Source organism: Neopelma chrysocephalum, unplaced genomic scaffold (genome assembly GCF_003984885.1).
Source record: "Neopelma chrysocephalum unplaced genomic scaffold, ASM398488v2 Primary Assembly neopelma1_59, whole genome shotgun sequence".
Taxonomy (NCBI): Eukaryota; Metazoa; Chordata; class Aves; order Passeriformes; family Pipridae; genus Neopelma; species Neopelma chrysocephalum.
The window spans coordinates 17007443-17029983 of record NW_020897714.1 but is presented as its reverse complement, the minus strand read 5'-3'; the positions used below and the strand labels follow the sequence as shown (position 1 = coordinate 17029983).

Genomic DNA, 22541 nt, shown 5'->3' with positions numbered 1-22541 from the left:
GGCGAGTGTGCCCCTGCCAGGACCCTTGCGATCCCGCCCCCGCGCGCGCGCCGGAGATGTAAAAGGAGCCGCGTGACGCCATCGCGGCGCGACTTCATCTTTGTCAGTGAACAAAATGGCGCCGTACTGCGTGCTGGCGGCTCGGCTCAGGGTGAGCGGCGGCGCCGGGCGGGAAGGGCACCTGGCGGGGCGGGCGGCGGGTGCCGCGGCAGGGACAAGGGCACTGCACGCTGGGTGGCCGGGAGTGCGGCCACCCGCAGCCTCCGGCTGTGCTGGGCCGTCCCCGTCTCCGCGTGTAGGTCAGCGTGTCCCCTGCGCGGCCCCGCGCCCCGTTTCCATGGCGATGGCGGGGAGGCTGCGGTGGCGGCGGCGCGGCCGCTGCCCGGACCCTGGGGCAGGGCGTCTCCCGTCGCTGGGCCTGGCCGTCTGTCAAGGTGAGCGCAAGGTGACCGGAGCGACGGGGACGCGGCCTTGGCGCCGCCGCCGCCTCCTCGCTCGCACAGACCCCGCGGCGCTGGGCCGGGACCGCGGTCAGAGCCTCGGGCCCAGCGGGGCGGAGAACCCGTGGGCGCAGGGCCTAGCGGTGAAATAAAAAGCCTTTTCCCGGGGCATGCATTTTTCTTTCTTCATCTTCACTTGCTTCCCCTTATCAGTGTGGGGCAGCACAAGGTGACTTCTTGTTCGAGTGAGCTATCTTTTGGCTACTTGGCTTCAAAAATACTATTTTTAATACAAACAGAGGCTTCTGGGTGACAAGAGACCAGGGTTTCTATATCAGTGGGACCTAGGAAGGCCGGAAAAGCAGATGGGCTGGGCACATAAACTGCTCTTATTTTCCAGGGTGGTAATAATGTGTCTCATAGGTCTTCTCTGTCATGACCTCTAAAACTCACATTTGCCTGTAATATGAACTTGCCACAGAGATTCCCTTCCTTGAGAGATTGCTGTGTTTAATGTGTAGTCAATAATAAAGTTTTCATAATATTTTAAAGCCTGGAAGGCAAATATCATGTGCAGTAGTTTTTTTTAGGGCTGCTAACAGGGATATGATTGCCCCCCTTAGTGTAGAGCATGTGATAAGGGCAGGCAGTGTAACTTCTCAGTTTGCCACTTGTGACCTTGGCCAGTGTGTTCCCTTTTCTTAGGGAGCCAAAGTAAGAGCTTGTTTGGCTTTTAGTATTCTGAAAGTACTTTGTGAATCTTAATTCTGTTTTTTTATTGCTTCCTTACTTTAGAGGTAGGTGTTTTAGGAAAGTATAGCTTTTTTTTTTAATTTAAGAAAAAGTCACAGAATAGCACCATTTTAAATATAACTTGGTATATTTGTTCTTAATTGTTAAATAGCTTCTAATTTGTACCTTGAACAGAAATGACTAGTCATAAAATGAAGGCAAGTCTTTTATTAGGGTAATGAATTGGTTCTCATTTTGTGGTGTGACACTGCATGAGAACGAGCAGTCATTTGCTAAAAATAATGTGGTATAATGTAAAACAAAGGCTGTGCTGGCACAGTCAGGATGAGGAATTTAGTATTCTGGGAGATTGTCTTCTCTTACCAGGCTCAGGGTGCATGTTTTCTTCCCCCCTGGTGAAGGACTAAATCTGTGATGGTAATTGGACATGCTTCTAGGTGATCTCTTTAGGAGGCAATTTTTTTTTTTGCCCCTGTGTAGCTGCCTAGAAGTTAATGAATCACTGTGATAGTGCCAGCATTGACCATGGCACATGTTATGAACATTGGTTCTACCCACCTCCTGTCCTGAAACTGTTTTGGAAATGGAGCTGCATAGAAAGCTTCCCTCTGAGGGAAATAAATTGGAATTAGCCCGATTTGGTGTGAATGTCCTATTTAAAGTATAGTTCTAATAGCCTGAAAGGGTCAAGATCTTTCTCCTGCCTGAGGTAATGCTTTTAGTAGCATTCCATTTTTCGAGCCACGTTGGCTGAGGATTGACTAAAGAGAGGAGTGTAAAACTCTAAATTGCCTGAAATATCAGTGGTTTATTGAATGCATCATAGGTAAGTACTGAAATTATGTACGAGTAGCTTTGTGTATGCTGGCAAAAATCAGCGTTGGCCTGGGCTAAACTGGTCTTCAGAACCATAATTTTGGTTGTTCTTTGGAGGTGGGTCTAGAAAATTAGACTGCATTTACAATTTGATTATACCACTCTGCTTTTCTTTTTAGGCTGAATCATGGTGAATGTTGGAATCTTGGCCAGAGTTCGCAGATCAGGGAGGATGAGAAAAAATGATATTTTGGGTTTCAGCTGGGATTTCTAGGACCAGTTTCCCAGATAGGAGTGTACGTAATGTGGTTGCTACTCTTTTGAACATGAGCTTTTGCTTACTGGACTTGTCTACCTTATTGGCTGCAAAAGTGCAAGTTAGTTTCTGAATTCAGACTCCTTTTGCATCTGGACCATTCACTGTATTGAGCTACATGTGAGATAGCTAGATTAAAATCTGTAAAGAGAAATGTTGGCTTCCTGAAAGAGACTTCAAAAATAACGACCCATTTCATAGGGCTTTCTTGTGTCTTTTAAGGAAGCTTTTCACCTGGTAAAATACCAGTAGACTTAGGAGCCCTGTAATGATTACTGCCATTTCTTTTACTGAAATCTGAACACAGACATTCATGCTGGGATAATGGATTCAATGCCAGGTAAGAGGCGATCACTTGGCAGCTGTTTGGTCAGCCTGGAAATTCCTGGATAAAAGGGAAAATGTATAGATTACTGGCTACCTACTTCTCTTGGCTGTTGGTTGCAAGGTGCTTCTCACTACTCAGTAAAAAAGCACCATGGAAGCCCCCCAATGCATTACTACATTGCCTCTCACTCTGGGGAGAGGGAGGGGGAATGAAGCTGGGAACTGTTAGGCTTGTGACTTTTCCCTTATCTTGCAGTTCTGCCAAGATTAAGTTCTGCCAAGTTCTGTTTCTGAGGATGCAATGGATAAAAAACCAGGCAGGGAGAATAGACAAGTGTGATGAGTGATACATTGTGGATTCTTTCTGAGGAGAGATCAGACTTTTGAACCAGGCAGTGTATGCTGTTACTTGGTGGTGGTGGTGGAGCCTCAGGCTTACTGGGTGTCAACATGAGAACAACCATATTGAATCAAATTAACTCCCAACAGAGTAGAGATATGGGATTAGATTTACATCCCAGTAAAATGAAGATAACACTTTTTTAATAGGTGCCTTTTAAAAGTCTTGTGTAGACAAAAGTGATTCTGTAGTCTCCTGAAACTGATTGACCTAGGTGATGATTTTCCCCCAGTCTTACTGGCCATTACAGAAACACACCTTTGGTTTTCCAGACTTCTCTTGCCAATTTCCATGTCCAGACAGAATCCTTCACCTTAAACACGCTCCCTTCCTGCTTCTGGTAGCCTGCAGTTGTGGTCAAGCAGAAGTCCATTACTTTGTAGTGCTAATTCTGTGAGTACCAGCTGAGTATTTATTTAGTATTTGAATAAATACTACATTTCATCGTGCTATTTCATGAAGTAAAAAGATACATAGACGTGTGTTCAACTGAAAGGATTTTACCTCAATTTTGTTTGAAAACTTCCTTTGTACCTCTTTTTGGAGACCTTGCTTCAGATTTTTATTATAATCAGCTTTGGTCCCAGGCAAGACTAAGATGTTATGAAGGTGCTGCCATTACTTTAATTTGCATATCTGTTCTTCTGTATGATGAAGTAAGAAGAAATTACTGCATTAAACCAAAATACGTTTCCTGGTCTGGGCAAGAAATTATTTTTCCATGAAAAGTAGTTAAATCCCTCAGTGTTTTTTCCAGCCACTTCAGCAGTTGGAGACTTTCACGAGACAGTGGATATCTTGTGAGGTAAAGACATTTTCACAGCATTGATTGTGCTGGGTAAATGCTTAAGTTAGGGGGGAAAAAAGGCAGAACAAAGCAAACATAAAAGTTACATGGCTACTAGGTAAAGTTCAGCTTTACCTAGTAGGTATGTTAAACAATGAAAAGCTGGGTGGTGTTTGATTTGGTTTGGGTGTTGGGTTTTTTTTTTTCCTGGTGGCAGAACAAAATGTCTCAAGTCTTGACACCTGTGACAAGTTCTGGAAGCTCTAAGCTTAAAGTGCAATACAGTGAAATTTGATGACTGGGTTTCCCTTGCGCTCCTGGAGGAGCAGTGCCCTCTTTGTACCACCAGGTTCACATTCTTCAGATATGCTTTCATGAAAGTGGTGTGCAGCTGCTGTAGGTCTGTACTGCTCCTACCAAAAGCTGTGTATAATGGCTTAGGGTCATTTGGTAAAAATGCAAACGGCACCCTTACTGCTGGTGTGTTGGCTGGTGTGATCTCACCTAGCTTTCCTGAACTTCTTATTGTGAAAGATGCTAACAAATGTTATCGAAAGGACAATAAAACAGGAGACTTGGCTAAAAATTGGTGATATCTCATTGATTGTGATTATTTCGGGCAATGTTCTCAGTGTTGCTAACAAGAAAATTGGAAAAAATATTGACAAGGAAACATTAAAATGCTTGAACAGATCTAAAGAATTGTCTGGTATTTTTGACTACACAAAACCAGTGGTAGGTACGATGATTGTGTTCTGCACAAAGAATATTTGCTGATTTACAATCATGCACACAAAAGGGGTGTTTAGTGCAATACCACTGTGTTTATTAACCTGCACTTATCAAAACCTTGTAACGCTGGAGTAGGGGATGAACAGAAAAAACGGGATTTAGATTAGCATTTAATTGTGGAGGAGGAAGAACTCTGAACTCTTGTCTGCAGTCTGTTTCCAGACTTCTTATGCTGATGACTGAGACTTTCAAAGGATGTAAGAAATGCATGTGCCAAATCCTTGGAAGTTTTTGTGGAGGCTGCCCTCTGACTCAGTTTTCAAAGCTGCGTGAGAGCTTTTAGCCCTGGGCACTGACCTGTCTCTTTCAGGTCGGGTACCTCACCATAGTCTGCCCTTCTCCTGCGTTCCAGGAAACTGTCTCACTGTGGAGGCTGCCAAGTGAAATTGGGGCTTTTTTTCATGGCATTTTCTGCTTATGTGTTCAGGTCACAGTATAGTTCACCTGTTGTGCAGTTAACTCACCTGTAGGGTAAGTGCAAGGCTTTTCTCAGTGGAAAGGTGAGGGTGCTGCTGTGAGAGTGAGGTAAATAGCACCTTGATCTGTGCAGCTGGGTTGGTGAAGCTGATGCGATTTTTTTTTTTTTTCCCCCCCCACATCTTGCCTCTCTCCTGCTCTGTGTTACATTGTAGGCCAGGCTTGTACATCCAAGTCTCTCTAGCTAGGGTTGAAACACAGTTCAGCTTGTGTGGAAATACAGTAAACTTTATAACAGTATGCAGGGACCCTGCCTAGGAAACTTAGTATGTGATGGTGGAACAGAGGGGTGTCTACTCAGACCTGCCAGTCGATGAATGTCAGCTCAATGCCAGTGAGCAAATACAAACCTAGGGTTAGCTTGCTTTGGAAATGACGTCGGTTCTTCTCCACCGTGGTTCTAATATGTCAGGAGTGTAGCAAACTGGTGTTTAAGAATTGTTTCAGCATTGCCTGAAAGCAGATTTCTCTCTTGAAAGCATAAGGCATCTGATGCCTTAAACAGAAATGTAAAATAATGTAGTAAATGCTACCTGTTCTGGGTAACCTAGTGTCTCACTGTTTAACATAATACACAGTATTGTATGATCAAATATTCATCAGGTGTCTTTAAAAACCTTTGCAATTTTTCTGTTCCTGAGCCTGCAAAATCCCAGTAACAAAAACTGAAAAAACACTTGGTTTATTGATATGTTACAGGAATTCTGTAAGGTTCCAGTGCTAATACTCTCCTTTTTTTCAGCATGCCTTGAATAGTGGGATACGACGCTACCATGTTTCTCCTGCCCTTTGCCAGCGGGCCAAGGTGGCCATGAGCCACTTTGAACCTAATGAATACGTAAATTATGAAAAGCTGGAGAAGAACATCGACATTGTCCGTAAGAGGTAAGAGTGGAGAAGGGAAGAAGGGAGGGGTCAGTGTGTTGAATTTAGCTCTGCAGTGACAGGAGAGGAGAAAAAAGTCATGGGGCCCTGGCATAGGGAATGTTTACTAGGGAGAGCAGCTTTGAGCAGTGGCAGTTGTAAATATAGTGAAGCATGAGTTGCAGTGTCTCCACGTAGTGGTGGGGCACTGTGGGAAGGGTTGAAGGTTATGATGAAGCATTGCAACATGCAGAGAACCAGGCCAATGTAGAGGCGGTTCTAGAAAGGACTTTGTCCTCTTTGTTTAATGCCCTCGTTGAAGAGTCTTCTCATTGGCCCTTGCCCCTTTCTAGGGCAGCAGCATGTGGGCAGTGGTCATCATAGGATAATGCTTCTGTGCACTGGGAATATTCTCAACAGTGAATGTTCTCCTATGTTCTGCTGTTAAGCATGGAAGGGAGGGCTAGGAATTTGTAGCATATGTAAACGTAGTGACCTTAATCTGCTGATAGAGGCTTGTGTGCCTGCTAAGTTCATTCCTGCTCCACTTACCGTGGCAGTGGTTTGTGACATGTCCTTTGGTTTTTGCATCCTTTGTTAAATGCGGTAGTTCTCATTTCAGGTTGTTGTCTCGACTTAGCTACTTCCCAGAAGATCGTACTACTGACATAAATAGATTCCTCAACTGATACAGCTGCAGGATGAAAGGTCTGAGGTCACAAAATTCCACTTAGTTGTACTTGCTTGCTGTGGGATCTGGTATTTGTGAATTGAGTCTGACCTCTGTATCACCTCCACATTGCAGTCCTGAAGTATAACTCCAGAAATTAGCAGAGTCAATGCTTCTTTTACAGTATAGGAAGATTAGAAAAGAAAGCATAAAATGACACAAATTGATATACTTTTGAACTTTCTGAACTGAACCATTTAGCCATGTGCCAGTTGATATCTTAGTGCTGTAAGAAGAGCATACAGGTTTCTGTATGTTAATAGGTCTTAACAGTCTGAGCAGTATAAGGAAGTGTTCTGTTACATGCTTAAAAGGGCAAATGTTGAAGTACCCAAGATACAGATACTAAAATTATTCTCCCCAGGCTTGACCGCCCCCTGACCTTGTCTGAGAAGATTGTATATGGACACCTGGATGACCCAGCAAAACAGGAGATTGAGCGGGGCAAGACCTATCTGCGCTTACGGCCAGACCGTGTGGCCATGCAGGATGCCACAGCTCAGATGGCAATGCTACAGTTCATCAGCAGTGGGCTGCCAAAAGTGGCTGTGCCTTCCACAATCCACTGTGATCACCTCATCGAAGCCCAGTCAGGTGGTGAAAAGGATCTTCGAAGAGCTAAGGTCACTATTGCAGAAACTTAACTTCTGTCTGCTTGAAAACCTCCTTCCAGTTGAAGGAAGAGCTTATGTTAATTTTTTTCCCTGAAGGACAGCCATGAGTCAGATATGGTAACAGATTGTCTGTGGTGGTCAGCTCTGTAGATAGGTGAGATGCACCAAATAAACAGAGTGAATGGATCTTTGGGAGTTTCTCAGCTGAGACTCATCCATTACATGGTTTAAAGGACCATGAATGTAGGAAAAGCTAGTCTTAAGCTGTTAATGATGGAAGCCCAGATCATGTATGTGTTCTGGAGAGAGAAGATATTTCAGCTAAAGGAAGAGAAAAGATCTATTTCAAAGGGAAAAAAAGGAAGACAGATTACTCTGTGTTGCAGTATGGCAGTGTGGAAAACTTACTGAATGTGTGTCTGCATTGCACTGGTGTATCCTGTGAGGGGGAGGCAATTAGTTACTTTCCCAAAGCATTTGCTAGTGATTCTCTGAAGAGCAATAACTGAAGCATGTGCGGCTTTCAGGGCTCGTGTGTGTAAAAGCACTGAGGATGTTGGTTTTTATTTGGGAATTTCAAAGTCTTGTTCGTCCAAATGGTGATTCACTGCCTTTTTTAAATTTCTCGCTCACTGTTTTACTGCTTATTCATCCTCAAAGGGGCTTCTGTAATATATAGACACATTCATCTCTGTCCTACATACCATGATGCATCTGCCAAGGAAATTTTGTCAGAGCCAGGAGGAATTGCACCTTGCATATTGATACCAGAATTTACGAACAGTGAACAGGGGTCACCTGCATTTTAAGATTTTAGTCCATATCTATTCTCAAAAACTCATGGTGTTGAAGTAACTGCTTCTGACTTTCTCCTTTAGGCCACAGTAAGGCAACTTATACCACTCTGGAGTGAATTTGGGGAGTTCTTGCTCTGCTTCTCTTAGTCCTAAGTTGTGCCATTGAGAATTTGAGACTTACTAAATCAGACAGTTTCTTTTCTCCCATTCACCTCCTGTCTTCCCCTTTTTCCTATTCCTGCATTTGTTCTCCATAGTGCAATTATATTCGCTGCAGCCCTGAGCTGTGTCCCTCCTTAGCCATCCACTCTGAGCAGAGCAAGTAAAGGTCCTGCTGCCTTCTGACTGGGTTCTGCTGCTGCCAGTTGGCACACAATGAATGCTGGCAGGCCAGAGGGTGGTTTGGATTTGCTCCTGGCACATCAGCGTGCTTTACTGGGGGAGGGATGCACAAACAGAGTGAAGTGACCCGACTCCCGGTGGAAAATGAGGCTTAAAGAACGGCTGCTGCCTCATGGGAAACTTCGGCAAATGTGTGCTGAGACAATTCTTCCATTATCTTGTTTCCCCTTTCCCTTTATTCTGAAGCTTAGATGCATGAGAACAGTCCTTAAGAAACTCCTCCTAGTGCTTATCTTATCTCCTCTGTCACTCCTCTGCCAAGAACTATCGGGACATAATAGTGTCATGCTTCCTTGGCAACCATGGTTTTTCTCACAAGCAATTTTCAAGGTGTGACCTCCACCAATAATGGTGATAGAGCAGCAAGAAAGGCAGCATTGTGTAAGTCTTAAACAGGGGACTTGGTAGAATAAGAAATGACACTCACCAACTCCCCTGGTAGCAAGCAACTTCCAGTTCCATTTATTAATCTGTAAAAGTAAAGCCAAAGTACTTATCTAAGAGGTTCGAAATGTCTCCAAAGCATCTGTAAAGGAAAAGGAACACCTGGTAGAGAAGGAAGTAGGGGCTAGAATAAGTGAGGGAGAGAAGTTAAAAAAAACACCCTGAGATAGAAAAAATGAGCAGAGCATTTTTAAATGCCTTTTGGCAGGGTATTCCTTATTGGCTGTTGCTGTTCGGAATCAGAAACTAAAAAAGATGCTTTTAGTAGAGCTACAGGTGGGATGGAATTAAATGGCCTGTAACAACTGTGTGTCAAACGATCTTAGTTCCTTTTGCTTTTAAAAGTGTTGTGCACCTCCCTCCAGCTGCAGCAAAACTGTGGAGCAAACTACAGACAGGCGTGTGAGGGAAGGGAGTGTGTTTGAATGAGCTTTTGATGTATGGAAGAACAAAATGTATTACTAATGCTCTGTGTTTCCCTGTGTGAATAGGACATAAACCAGGAGGTCTACAACTTTCTAGCAACGGCTGGTGCCAAGTACGGAGTAGGATTCTGGAAACCTGGGTCGGGAATCATTCACCAGGTAAAGTGTGTGTGTGTTTGCAATCTTTGAACATGCAGTGGCTCTTTTACTTTATGGTGAAGAGAGAACTTAAGTGCAAACCCCTAAAGAATTTCACCAGCTGAGGGAAACAACTTGCTTTCCTCAAGGCAGGCAAGGTTTCTTACTTGCTGTCTCTCTTAGCTTGACAACAGTGGGGTTTTTTTTAAAGGTTATTTTGGTCAAACTGTAACCTGATGTGTGATTAGGTAGTGCCAACAGCATGCCATGTGAATCACAGAAGCTTGAAATACCTTAACTGCTTGTGGGCTGGCTCCTCTTTGTACAATTGGAACAGTAAGGTGATGCCATCAAGCTGGTTCCATAGGGTTAATGTGAATTGCTTTCAGTGCTAAGGAGAGCAGCCCTGGTAACATACTTTTTTTTTAGGGTTATTATGTATGCATTTGCTTCCATAAAACCCAGGAGAGTATATGAGGACACCTAACTTTTAAGTACTCAAGAATGGCAACACATAACCAGTTGCTATGTGAATTTGAATAAAATGCAAAACAGTTTCCAAGTCTGAGATTCTCTTGTTATTGCACTTGGATCTAAAATGAGTATGACTGTCCTATGATAACTTACCACTTAATGAGGCTTTTTGTTTTTTTAAAACAAACATCTCTGTCAGGATTTCCCTAACTTGCTTGTGGTTGATTTACTTTGTGGGTCCAGTAGTGATTTTTCATTGTTCCTCTGAGTCTCAGGCAGTAAAAGTTGGAAGAGCAGAATGAAGCAAAAGTGGAGAGGAGAATGGATGACTGGTAAGCATCCTGTCAGCAGGCAACTTGTGACAAGAGTCAAGAACTCTCTCCTATGTTTTCTTAGCTACAAAATGAGTTACTAAGGTTACCTTAGCTTAATGTGATGCAACAGGTGAACTCTTCAAAAGGTTATGGGAACATCTCAGGTCATTTGTGCTGTGGAACCACTCGTGACATCTGTCACATGGCAACATAGCTCCGTGCAGTGGCTACCAGCTTTCTTGTGGCTGACTTTCTCTGGATGGAGAAAATTGGTCATGTTGGATAGCTTCAGAGTCCAACTCTGGCAAAGCGAGGCCTTGAAAGTGACCTTTCTCCCACAAATGTATTAATGTGAGCTACAAACAAATGCAGCTGAAAGCTGTACAAGCAAAGCCATGGTCTTTTTAATTAAGGACCATCTTAGTTCTGTTCAAGCTCCTCTGTGATGCATGTACTATGAGTTCTGTGGTACTCAGAGAGGCTGTCCTTAGTATTGGTGTGGCACATATGCAATGAGAAGTTCATCAGCTTGAGTTCTCCACTGTGTTGCTACCACAGAAAACTTTTTTTTTTTTTTCATTAAATAACCATTTTGTGGGTTTGTCGGTAGTTGAAAAGTCTTGCACGGAATCACTAACAGCAATAAGGGAGGGGCAGCCTCTTGGTGAGGGATTCTTCTGTGTGATTGGGTTTTGCCTGGCATCATGAACTGGAGGAGCCTATTGGTATTCTACTGCTATGGGAGCATAAAGATGATGGAAGATCTTTATATATCCAGCCTAGCATTGGATAAGTGAGCTGACTTGCTCAGCAGTTTATTAAGGGTGTGGAGACTATGGAATAGACTTTTGAGCCTTAACAAAGGCTAACTAAGGTGGCACCTTAGCAAAAGCCTAAACTGGAGGGAAGTATTCTTCTAGTGAAAAAAATAAGAGATTGTTTTCTAATTTTTTTTATTATCCTGGGACAAGCAAGAATCCTGAGGCTGACTTGGTACCTTGTGCTGTCATTACATTCTCCACAAGGAGTTTGAAACAGAAGAGAATTTCCAATCCAAACCAAATTCAATTACTTACTTCTACTGAAATCTGCAAATACAAACTGATCTAAACTCTTGTTCTTGTCTTCTTTCCGGTTGTCTTCCCCCTCCTTTCCCAACAAACAAGCAAGCAAACAATCCATTTTTATTTCCAGATCATTCTGGAGAACTACTCCTACCCTGGGGTTATGCTGATTGGCACAGATTCACACACCCCAAACGGAGGTGGCTTGGGAGGAATCTGCATTGGTGTGGGCGGAGCTGATGCCGTGGATGTCATGGCAGGAATCCCTTGGGAGCTCAAATGCCCAAAGGTAGGAGCACAAAGAATACCAATCTTTGATGTGAAGGGTGAGATGTGTAAGGAACATTGATATTCAACCACTGTATATATAAGGCACCATATACCATTGCAATCTGAAAGGAATATACCCCACAGGAGAACTATATACTGTTACCTTTCCGAAAGGAAGTGACATCAGTATTTTTTTTTTCCCCCATTAATGTTGCTCAGGTTATTGGTGTAAAACTGACTGGCAAGCTCTCAGGTTGGACTTCTCCTAAAGATGTGATCCTGAAAGTGGCTGGCATCCTCACTGTCAAGGGTGGAACAGGTGCCATCATTGAATACCATGGGCCGGGTGTGGATTCAATCTCTTGTACAGGTAAGACAACACAAATCTCTTACCTGAGAGGAGTGTTGTTGGAGCTGAGTGTTGGAGGCTGGGAAGGGAATCAGGCAAGAAGGACTAAATGTTCTCCCTTAGCCTGGCCCAGTGATTCATACACTGCTAACTGGGAGAGTTGGGTGAGCATGGTGTAACACAACAGCACTCCCTCTCAGTGAAAAAGTGACTTCTCTCCATTAAATCTTCTTGTGACTTTAACAACATGGGATAGTTAATTGTGAAGAATCCTGTAAGATGGTACATCAGGATAAGAGTAAGGGTGGAGGTATTCCAGTATATACTTAAGAAGATGGAGATGCCAGAGATAAAGGATGACATTTTCATTTCAGCCTAAAATATGCTGTGAATAGAAAAAAGAAAGAGGTTAAAGGGCGTATATATGTGACAGCTGCTAAACAGAAAGCGTTCTAGAAAAGGGAGGTGGGCAGAGGATAGACCAGAAAGAAGCAGTTTATAACATGCAGTCATATACTAGCTAATTGTGGGTCTTGGGTGCTGAATCTGAACCAGCAAAAATTGCAGTTCTCTGTAATGTGCTAGCTAAGATCAAATTACAAGAAATGTCCCTTCCTTCGGCTTGAAGCACAGCCTTCAAGCTGGACTTCTCCTCTTAATTTGCCTGACTTGGCTACAACTTGGAATATTTGGTTTTACAAACTGAGAGCAATTAGGGATTTTTCTTCTGTGAAATCAGAGGACCTTGACCTTTGGTATCTATTCCTAGCTTGTTAGTTATAAAGCAGCAGCTTCTACAGTTTCATTGCTGTGTCCTTGAAAGGCATGGGTGATCCCAGTGCAGTGAGCAAATATTTGGGGTTATTTTACTGTGTTCTGTCACTGGAAGCATTTTATTCGACCCATTACATTTCTCAGAAATGTCTGGCTCCTCCAGTAAAGATAAATTAAATGGTAGGGAGGGACAGGACACCCATTGCAGGTAACAGAGACACTGCTCACTGCTGTAAATGTATTTGGTGCTCAGTGCAGATGGGGGTTCCCTGTCATCCCTTCCAGTATCTGCAAGAATCAGTATGACTTTCAGCTCCTTCCTTGCAGAAAAGTCTGGTTGCAGGCACTGTATCAATCAGAATCTTAGGGCTGAGCCAGCCGTTACGTTGCCAGCGTGTCCTCTCAGCTGTGGATTTGTGTGGGAAATGCTGTGATCCCTCTTGGCTTTGCTGTCTTTTCCACGTACTGACTTTTGGACAATTGGATGGCCTTGGACTTTCTTACTGACCCCATGGTCGCTTCTCCCACTTCTCTAGGAATGGCAACAATCTGTAACATGGGGGCTGAAATTGGAGCTACCACATCGATCTTCCCGTACAATGCACGCATGAAGAAATACTTGGGCAAGACTGGGCGAGCTGGTAAGAGGGGTTGGAGGTTGAAGTGGGTAGAAGTATGGGTTCAAGTGAAGGTGTGTTCTGGGAGCAGTATCTTCCTATAGTGGTGTCTGATGTGATTTCTGACCTCATGTGGTCCTGTAGGTCATCTGCTACAAGTAGAGAGCCTGTAGATAAAGTGGCTGGGGAAGTATATGGTGGACCCCCTGTGTTTAGCTTTTTCTTTTCTCTCATATTTGCTGCACTTTTCAGATCCCCCTTCTTTGTTATTCCAGATATAGCTGCACTTGCAGACGAATTCAAGCAACACTTGGTACCAGATTCTGGTTGTCAGTATGACCAGGTGATAGAAATCAACCTCAGTGAGGTAAGGCCTTCTTTCTTCTTGCCATCTTGGATGTTGTGACATGACTCTGCTTTGTGTGAATGAGGACCAAGCTGGGAGTTAGATGCAATACCCCTGGCACTGTACTAGAACATGTAAAATACACTCAGGTCTGCTTCACTGACAGCTTTGCTCCAGTGTTCATGTAGGAGAATCCTATTTAAACAGCTTCCAGATAGAGATATGAAAGGAATTGATTTGCTGCTGTGTTTTGGGGTTATTCTTTGCTGCTCTAATTTCTGACTTTGTCACTGTTTCTTAAAGCTGAAACCACATATCAATGGACCTTTCACACCAGACCTGGCGCACCCTGTGTCAGATATTGGTGCTGTGGCAGAAAAGGAGGGCTGGCCTGTTGATATCAGAGTTGGTGGGTAGCATTTGCTCTTTCTTCTGCCTTCATACTTGTGGCATAAATGTTGCTGTCTTGGGATCCAGTCTTTTCATTGCTGCTGTATGTCCTTTGACTTCGGTGCAGTGTCATCTCTTCATGGCCATATTTGCTGGGAAGACTAGTGACTGCCTGGGCCAGTTGTTTAGGATGAGATCAGGGATAGTAGGAGAGATTTTAATCTCAAGAAGCAGACCAGGTTTCTTTCCATTTTCAAAACTTTTGAATGTTTGGGTTGACAGGAATGATACCTGTTGAAGAGCACTTCAGTTAAAAGTCTGCGCCATGGATTTGTCTGTTGCAGAGATCTGTCAGGAGCATGATTGGCAGCCCTCCCAGCTGTTGGCTGTTGAGCTCTCAGGACATAGTAAAGTTAGTGCTTTCTGTCCTAAAGAGCAGGCTTGGAAATTCACTTGGAATACTCACTTTTGGGATGGTAACCTGCAGGTTGGCTTCTCAACTTTTGCTCATTAGGGGAATGAAAAGAATGGAAATACATTGTAAAGCCACATCCCAGGTGGGAAATGTATTATTCAACAGCGTTACAAATGGGATACAGTTACAGCAGCTGTAACTGAAAGAGAATTTATATTTGGCTGGTTAGCACCTGTCAGGATTGTACAGTATGTCCTCATGGGGTATTCATACTGTAACAAAGCATGCTTGCTTGTCATCATTTCCTCCATTTCTTGCCATCTTGCTTTGAAATCTTTTCTATCTTTGTGGAACAATACCTCTCTCTGGTAATTTGCATAACCAAAGTGCAAGTAAGTGACACTCAGATCTTGTAAAAAAAAAACAGAATAGTGACAAGGTAGTGTGTTTGACTGTGCAGCCTCCAAAGCTGGACAAGGGATCGCTTGTGACCACAGTATATTACTGGGTGGCTTGGCAGTGTTAGTACCTGAAACCCTTTCAGATACCTTGTCAGCAGAAAAGGTGGTTGTCCCTTGTTTTTTCTGCAGAGAGACAGGTCAGGGAAAAGCTTCCTAGTGCCAGGGCTACAGTAACCACCTCCCTGTTCTGTCAAACACCACAGGCTTGATCGGCAGCTGCACCAACTCCAGCTATGAGGACATGGGACGCTCTGCAGCCGTGGCAAAACAGGCACTAGCGCATGGATTGAAGTGCAAATCAAAGTTCACAATCACACCAGGTTCAGAGCAGATCCGTGCCACCATTGAAAGAGATGGTTATGTGAGTATGGCTACTCTTTACACTTTCAAACAGTAAGGGTTAAATTCTTCAAGACAGTACTCAAGGGTCGGGGGGTGATAATGGAAACCTCTCAAACTTTGTCTTCACTTATTGCTGGAGGTACAATTACTGATGTAGTGACTAGCCTTGTGCTACTGTGCCTGTGGGTCCTGCCATCACCTTGACAGTGTTTTGACCTGATATCTTTACTACCTGAGCATAACAGGGTTGGAAAACTGAACAGAGCTAAGACAGTTATCAGGAACTGAGGCCCTGAGGAGATAATAGTATGCACAGCAAGGGATGCCTCATGCTCCTGGGATTCTGTAGATGGCCATGGCTGACAAAGGCCCACAATCCAGTTTTCTCATTTAAGAACAGTTTAGGAAGTGAGCAAGCTCTTTTGTTGGAGGGTGATTCCCAATTTAGACAAAACTTATGGCAAAACTCATATTTGATTTGAAAGGAATGTTTCTGTAGAGGAACCATTACCTACTTTCTTCCCTTTTCTGGGAGAAAATGATGTTTTAATTATTTTACTATTTAGTAAATGTTAGATGCTGTCACAGCATGGGGACCAAGTCTTCACATGTGGATATGCCCAGCCAATACTTAATGCCTCCTCCAACCAAGTCCACAGTCATGCCTTTCTTTAACAGCTCCCCCCTTAACTGAGTCATTTGCTGAGTGGACTGAGCAGGCACACACACTTGCCTGCACTGTGGCCAGTTCTGTCCTTACATAGACAGGAAGTCTGTAGGATATTAATCAGACCAGACACTGCCCTTCAGTCAAATATCTGCAAGTAGCTGGATTGCTCAAGTTGAAGCAGATAGAGAATGGGAACATCGTAGCAAGTCATCCTATGCTCTTCCCTACTGTTAACTTACAGCCTTACTGAGGTCAAACCCCATATATTTATAAAAGTGACTCAAAACAAACGAGGAGAATTTTTTCACGCTTGGTGCTTTTTGTTAGTGTCTGCTTCCCCTGAAAGAGCAATCCCAGAAACTTATTCCAGATTTTCTACCAGTAACAAAGTTGTTTTCTGCCCCCAGGCGAAAATCCTGCGAGAAGTTGGAGGGCTGGTTCTTGCCAACGCTTGTGGGCCGTGCATTGGCCAGTGGGACAGGTAAAGTGAAAGACGGACCTCACTCTAGCTTTGTGTCTTTTAGCTCTTAAAGTGCTCTGTGAAGCCAAATGTGACTGTAAATACAACACACTGGGAATGAAATGTTTAAAAACCCACTGTCCATAGCTGTCTGATATGCACTGGAGGAGGAGGAGAAAAGAAAGACTGCAGATTTATATTGAGCCTTTAAGTGAATGAAGCTGCAGAATGGACACACATTCTGGAGGCCTTTTATAGTAGGCAAAAAATGAGAAGAGAGATTTGTTGTCTGTGAGAGGGTGGACTAGAGGTTGTATGGTCCTTTTAAAACAGGAAAAATAAATTGGTCCAACTTCACTCATTGCAGTAGCCGGAAGAAAAATTCCCAATAGAAGGGATGGGAAACACATTCTCATGTGGCTTTGTCACTGCTGATGGTGGGCTATCAAAAGGCAATGTACTTAGTTGGTTGTTTAGACAGTTCAACAGTGCTATGAAAACTACTCCAAGAATCAGTGACTTGGGTTTGCACTGTCCTTTGTTTTGAATCTTTGCTTAAGGAAGAAAACACGTCCAGGCACCAGTTCATGTTCCTAAAAGGTAGTGCTGCCAAAAGCAGGCTGGGGGATTTTAGCAGTGAGACATCTAGAAGCAGTATCCCATTTAGATCTGATGAGCATGTTTGCTTCTTTCACAGGAAGGACATCAAGAAAGGAGAGAAAAACACAATAGTTACGTCCTACAACCGGAATTTCACGGGTCGCAATGATGCCAATCCAGAGACTCATGCATTTGTGACCTCTCCAGAGGTAAGAAACAGCCAGAGGAGGGGCCATGGAATAGGTAGGGTGCCTTGGGAATCAATTCCTGTGCCTACAGGAGAGGCCCAGTGTGGCTTGATTAGTAGCTTGGCTGCTGGCTTTGAGACTATTAGGCTTAGGACTTTCAAATGAAGAGATGGAGGTAGAATCACCTAGAATACACCTTTAAATTTGTCACTTTTTCTTTCAGATTGTCACAGCCCTGTCCATTGCTGGCACTCTAAAATTTAACCCTGAGACAGATTACCTGACAGGAGCAGATGGGAAGAAGTTTAAACTAGAGGCACCTGATGCAGATGAGCTGCCCAAACTGGTAACTGCTCGGTCTGGAGGTGGAGGGAGGAAAGGCCTGACAGTAGCAGCATTTTATATGTACTGAGAGAACTTTCATGCACTGACCTCTTCCTTGATGTGCGGTGTTACAGCTAGAATGGGGGCAGTTGCCTGTATTGACTTGTTCTCTTATGTGCTGTTGGGGATGGCTGAGGCTGATGATTTTCCTTTCTTCTTTGGAAGGAGTTTGACCCAGGCCAGGACACCTATCAGTACCCTCCCAAGGATGGCAGTGGGCAGCACGTGGATGTGAGCCCCACCAGCCAGCGCCTCCAGCTTCTTGAGCCCTTTGATAAGTGGGATGGCAAGGATCTAGAAGACATGCTGATCCTCATCAAGGTCAGGAGCCAAGTGGGGGGATGCCAGCTGTGACAGGTCTGCTCGAACAGAGGTTTGCACAGAAGCTGCTAAAAGCTTTGGATGTGCCTTTGAGCTGTCTCTGATTCCCTCCCCTACAATCACATTGTTATGGAAAGTGAACCAAGGGTCTTCCTTCCTTTCAGGTGTTTCCTTTTGATACTTCTTTCTGTTATAACTAAGACTCCTCTCCTTTGGGCTGGTGGTTAGCTAATACCATGAAAAATGAAGCTTGTTATAGCATGTAATACGATCCTGTCCATAGCATGCAGTCTGCAGAATTTGTCCCAGTTATAACCTGCAGCAGAAAGGTGGATGGGTTCTTTAATTAGCATCTTTAATAACTGACTGTTCTAAGATGTATTTTGTCTGAAATGGCGTCATTGGGAACTTTTCGTCCATTGGTATGCGTGTTGTCTTCCCACTTCATAGAAATTACTTCATAATAAAACATTGCAATTTGGTCTTTTAATGGAGACGGGTTTCTCCTCTCTGCCTGAGGTGAGTTAAGAGGATGAAAACTTCAGTTAATACAGTGATGGGTTCTGAAATGCAATCCCTTAGGAACTGACCTTTGGGAACACTGATTTGGCAGAGTTGTAGGTACTCCCAAGGGCCATACTGAGCTGTGCTTAAGTTTTGGACAAGGCAACTCCTTTGCAAGCACTTTGAGACTTACCAATTGGAAGGCCATTATCTCTGGTTGGGAATTCTGTTCTTACAAGCTGAGAAGGCTTATGTGCAGTTTGGAAACTTAGAGGATAACACTTGGCATCTTGCTGAAGTCCCCCAACAGGGAGGCTGAGCTGTAGGAGGAAGAGCTTAGTTGCTTTTTGTACCTGAACAACCTGCTGCTGAGTGAAGTGAGGACATGGCAGGAGATGTCATGGCTAAGCTAATTTTTGTAATTTATCCTTTGGAACAGGGCTGTTCTTCCTACCCGACACAGGCAGAATGACCGCTGTTTTCTGCCTCAGAGTGCCTTGATTCTTTAATAGATGTGCTTGTCTTGGGTTTGTGCCTTTAAAAAGAGAGGTGATGATCACAGAGTGGGTAAGATTGGATGGGACCACATCTGTCCAACCTCCCTGCTTATGCAGGGCCATCCTAGAACATATTGCACAGGATTGTGTCCAGACAGTTCTTGACTATCTCCAATGACAGAGACTCCAGAACCTCTCTGGGCAATCTGTTCCAGTGCATGGTCACCTGCACAGCAAAGAAGTTCTTCCTCAGGTTCAAGTGGAACTTCCTGTGCACTAGTTTCTAGTTTCTGCCCACTGCCTCTTGTCCTATTGCTTCGCACCAGTGAGAAGAGCCTGGCTCCATCCTCTGGACACCCTCCCTTCAGATACTTATGGACATGGATGAGGTCCCCCTCAGTTGTCTCTTCTCGAGCCTGAACAGGAGATGCTCCGGTCCCTTAATCATCTCTGTTGCCCTCCATTGGACCCACTCCAGGAGTTCTATGTCACTTGTACTGAGGAGCCCAGAACTGGACACAGCACTCCAGATGTGGCCTCACTAGGCTGAGTGGAGGGGCAGGATCACCTCCCTTGACCTCCTGGCAGTGCTCTTCCTAGTGCACCCCAGGATACTGCTGCCACAGGGGCACACTGCAGGCTTGGGGATAACTTTTTGTCCTAGGATCCTCAGCAGAGCTGCTTCCCAGCAGGTTGGCCCCCAGCCTATGCTGGTGCATGGGATTATTCTTGCCCCAGGTGCAGAACCCTGCATTTGCCTTTATTGAACTTCAGACAGTTCTTCTCTGCTCACTTCTCTGACCTTTTGAGGTCCTTCTGAAGGGCTGCACAGCCCTCTGGAGTGTCGACCACTCCCCCCAATTAATGCTTCACAATTAAAAGTGTTGAGGAAGGGTCAAGTACGCTGCTCCATCCCAAGATGTTCTTCTCTTGTACTACCCTTTAGGTAAAAGGGAAATGCACCACTGACCATATTTCTGCAGCTGGACCGTGGCTTAAATTCCGTGGCCACCTGGACAACATCTCCAACAACCTGCTCATTGGTGCCATCAACATTGAAAATGGAAAAGCCAACTCTGTGAGGAATGCATTAACCCAGGAGTTTGGCCCAGTCCCAGACACAGCCCGTTACTACAAGGTGAGACGTTCCCCTGACACATCTATTTTAAGAGGATGTTTACACTTTGGGCAGTGTGTGCCAAGAATGAGGATCTCTCCCTCCTGCTCTCAAGTAACAGCAGCTGTGAATTCCCTTAGCACTGAGGCTTTTTCTTGGTACTTACTCTGATGATTGCAGTTCCTGCAGGAGATTCAGTCCCTACCTGATAGGGGGAGGAGGGAGGAGGATCCCATGACTCTGAGGTGACCAGAAATCATGAACAAAAGAGGAAGAACTCCTTTAGGCTCTGCACACCTCACAAGGCATGGGTGTTATTAGGCTGTAACTAAATCTTGCCTCCTGGAATGTTTCACCTGTGACTAGTCTAATGTTTAAACAAGTCATAATCTTATCCCCTTTATTCTTTAACATCTGGCTTTGAATCTCAAGAAATGTCCTTTTACCCTCTGGACAACTTGGCAGTTGTCTCAGATTGGCTCTTCCCATAGAGAGAAGTTAAAATTTTCCATATTCCTTCCAGAAGTAGAACAGAGATCTTGGCTGGTGCGAATGTTGGTCTGGCACAGCACCATGGAAGGAGAGGTGGCAGGAAAAGGAAAGAAAGGATTTGCTCTGGATCCCAAGGGCAATCCTCCTCGGATGGCAGTGCCTAACTACTGTGAAGCACTTAATTCCTTTATTTCTCTCCTTTCTTAGAACTGAAGGGAGCCTTCTGGGAGAAGGTGTCATAGCACAGCAATGTCAGTGTAATGCTCCAATTAGATGTGTAGGTGGATATTTATTGTTAATTCCTCATTTGTGTGGCAACAAAAATGTAAATCTGTGCCTTTTGTCACAGAAAATGGGTGTCAAATGGGCAGTTATTGGGGATGAAAACTATGGTGAAGGATCAAGCCGGGAGCATGCAGCATTGGAGCCACGTCACTTGGGAGGCAGGGTCATCATCACCAAGAGCTTTGCCAGGATCCACGGTGAGTCACACTTCCCCTGTGGTGTGTGTAAACAGGATGTGTTTGGTTTGAGTGGAAGCAGTTTACCTTGTCCTAGGGCTCAACACCTACAGGCATGAACCTTACCTGCTGACAGATGGCAGGGTCCCTCCTGTCAGGAGTCCTGTTACATGTCTAGTTAGATATGCCACAAACAGAGGATATGCTGATCTTGCTACAAAGATAATTTTGCTGGAATGCTACTCTGAGAAGCATTGGGCAGCCAGAAGGTAATCCTGCTTCCCTGCAGTGGGGTGTGACAAGAGTGGTTGGCGGTTTGTTCTCTGCAGAAACCAACCTGAAGAAGCAAGGTCTGTTGCCTCTCACTTTTGCTGATCCAGCAGACTACAACAAGATCCATCCTGTGGACAAGCTAAGCATTGTGGGGCTGAAAGACTTTGCACCTGGAAAGGTAACTGTCCAGTGTCTTGTCATGCACTTAGGGGCAGGGATGTGCCACTGATGGGAACAGTGGTGAGCTGTGTGCTTGTGAGGCAGCACTGGCACTGGTGGGCAGTGCAACCTCCCAGCCAGGCAAGACACAGTGGCCTGGGAGGCTACAGGGCAGGTCAGAATCAGACTGTTGTTCTGAGTAGTGATGAGATACCCTTGTATGATACTATGAATTCCTGGACTTGTTGGCTTAAGCATGAGTGTTCCCTACACTCACTTTTTATGTTAAGATCTACCATGAGCCACAATTTTCCCTTTTCAGCCCTTTAAAAACATGTAGGAATTTTCCTGTGAGAAACTTCAGATAACTTGCTCCCTTGAAAGAGAGGGGGGTAAATAAAAACTGTCTTCTTCCTTTAGCCTCTGAAATGCATCATCAAACATCCCAATGGGAGCCAAGAAACAATCATGCTGAACCACACCTTCAATGAGTCGCAGATCGAGTGGTTTCAGGCTGGCAGTGCCCTGAACAGAATGAAGGAGCTGCAGCAGAAATCAAGCTAAGTGCGCACAATGCCCCAGTGCACTGGACTCGATTCAGCTTTGGCATTTTCATGAAAGTGCAATTCCATGCCTACTGTTGGAATAAATGTCTGATCAAATGTAACCATAGCTTCCTTTTTGTTATGGTACTTCCTCTTCACTGACACTATGACAAGGGAGTGCAGCTAGGCTTACTTTCATCTTTTAAATTCCCCAGCTCCCTTTTTCTATTTTGGCTCAGTTTCAGTTGTCCCGCAGTTATTTATCTTTGGAAATAACCAGCTAGGGTGGGTTTGTCTGCTCAGTTGGTTGTTTTCTGCCCATTCACTTTACTGATGGCTAAAGACTTAAAATGAAAATAAAGAATGTGACCATCTCTTCTGCTATGTGTTATTGTATTCATCATCCTCATCCCTGTCACTGCTGCTGTGAGGGGTGGGAAAGAATTTCTTGTAAATTATGGCTATATGGAGGGAAAAAAAAAAACCAACAAAAAACCAAACCACAACAAACAGTAACTCCATCTGGTAAAAA

The 22541-nt window shown here is 44.3% G+C and overlaps 1 protein-coding gene across 1 annotated transcript; it reads left to right on the top strand.

Annotated features, from left to right (window-relative positions):
• The first annotated feature begins 38 nt into the window (after positions 1-38).
• ACO2 (aconitase 2) lies at positions 39-22388 on the top strand. The gene is made up of 18 exons (XM_027680124.1): positions 39-151; positions 5851-5993; positions 7067-7325; positions 9451-9543; positions 11505-11663; positions 11864-12014; positions 13304-13408; positions 13660-13751; positions 14034-14139; positions 15200-15357; positions 16416-16489; positions 17166-17277; positions 17480-17602; positions 17806-17961; positions 19909-20100; positions 20921-21053; positions 21362-21483; positions 21885-22388. Exons 1-18 carry the CDS (start codon positions 116-118, stop codon positions 22026-22028), a joined length of 2358 nt encoding a protein of 785 aa, XP_027535925.1. The 5' UTR covers positions 39-115; the 3' UTR covers positions 22029-22388.
• The last annotated feature ends 153 nt before the right edge of the window (positions 22389-22541 follow it).

What these genes read in the sequence shown, in the direction of transcription:
- ACO2 (XM_027680124.1), top strand. Translation starts at nt 116, where the DNA reads ATGGCGCCGTACTGCGTGCTGGCGGCTCGGCTCAGG. An exon ending in TGCATTGGCCAGTGGGACAG is followed by an intron (nt 16,490 to 17,165) that starts GTAAAGTGAAAG and finishes CTTCTTTCACAG; the next exon opens with GAAGGACATCAAGAAAGGAG. An exon ending in ACATGCTGATCCTCATCAAG is followed by an intron (nt 17,962 to 19,908) that starts GTCAGGAGCCAA and finishes ACTACCCTTTAG; the next exon opens with GTAAAAGGGAAATGCACCAC.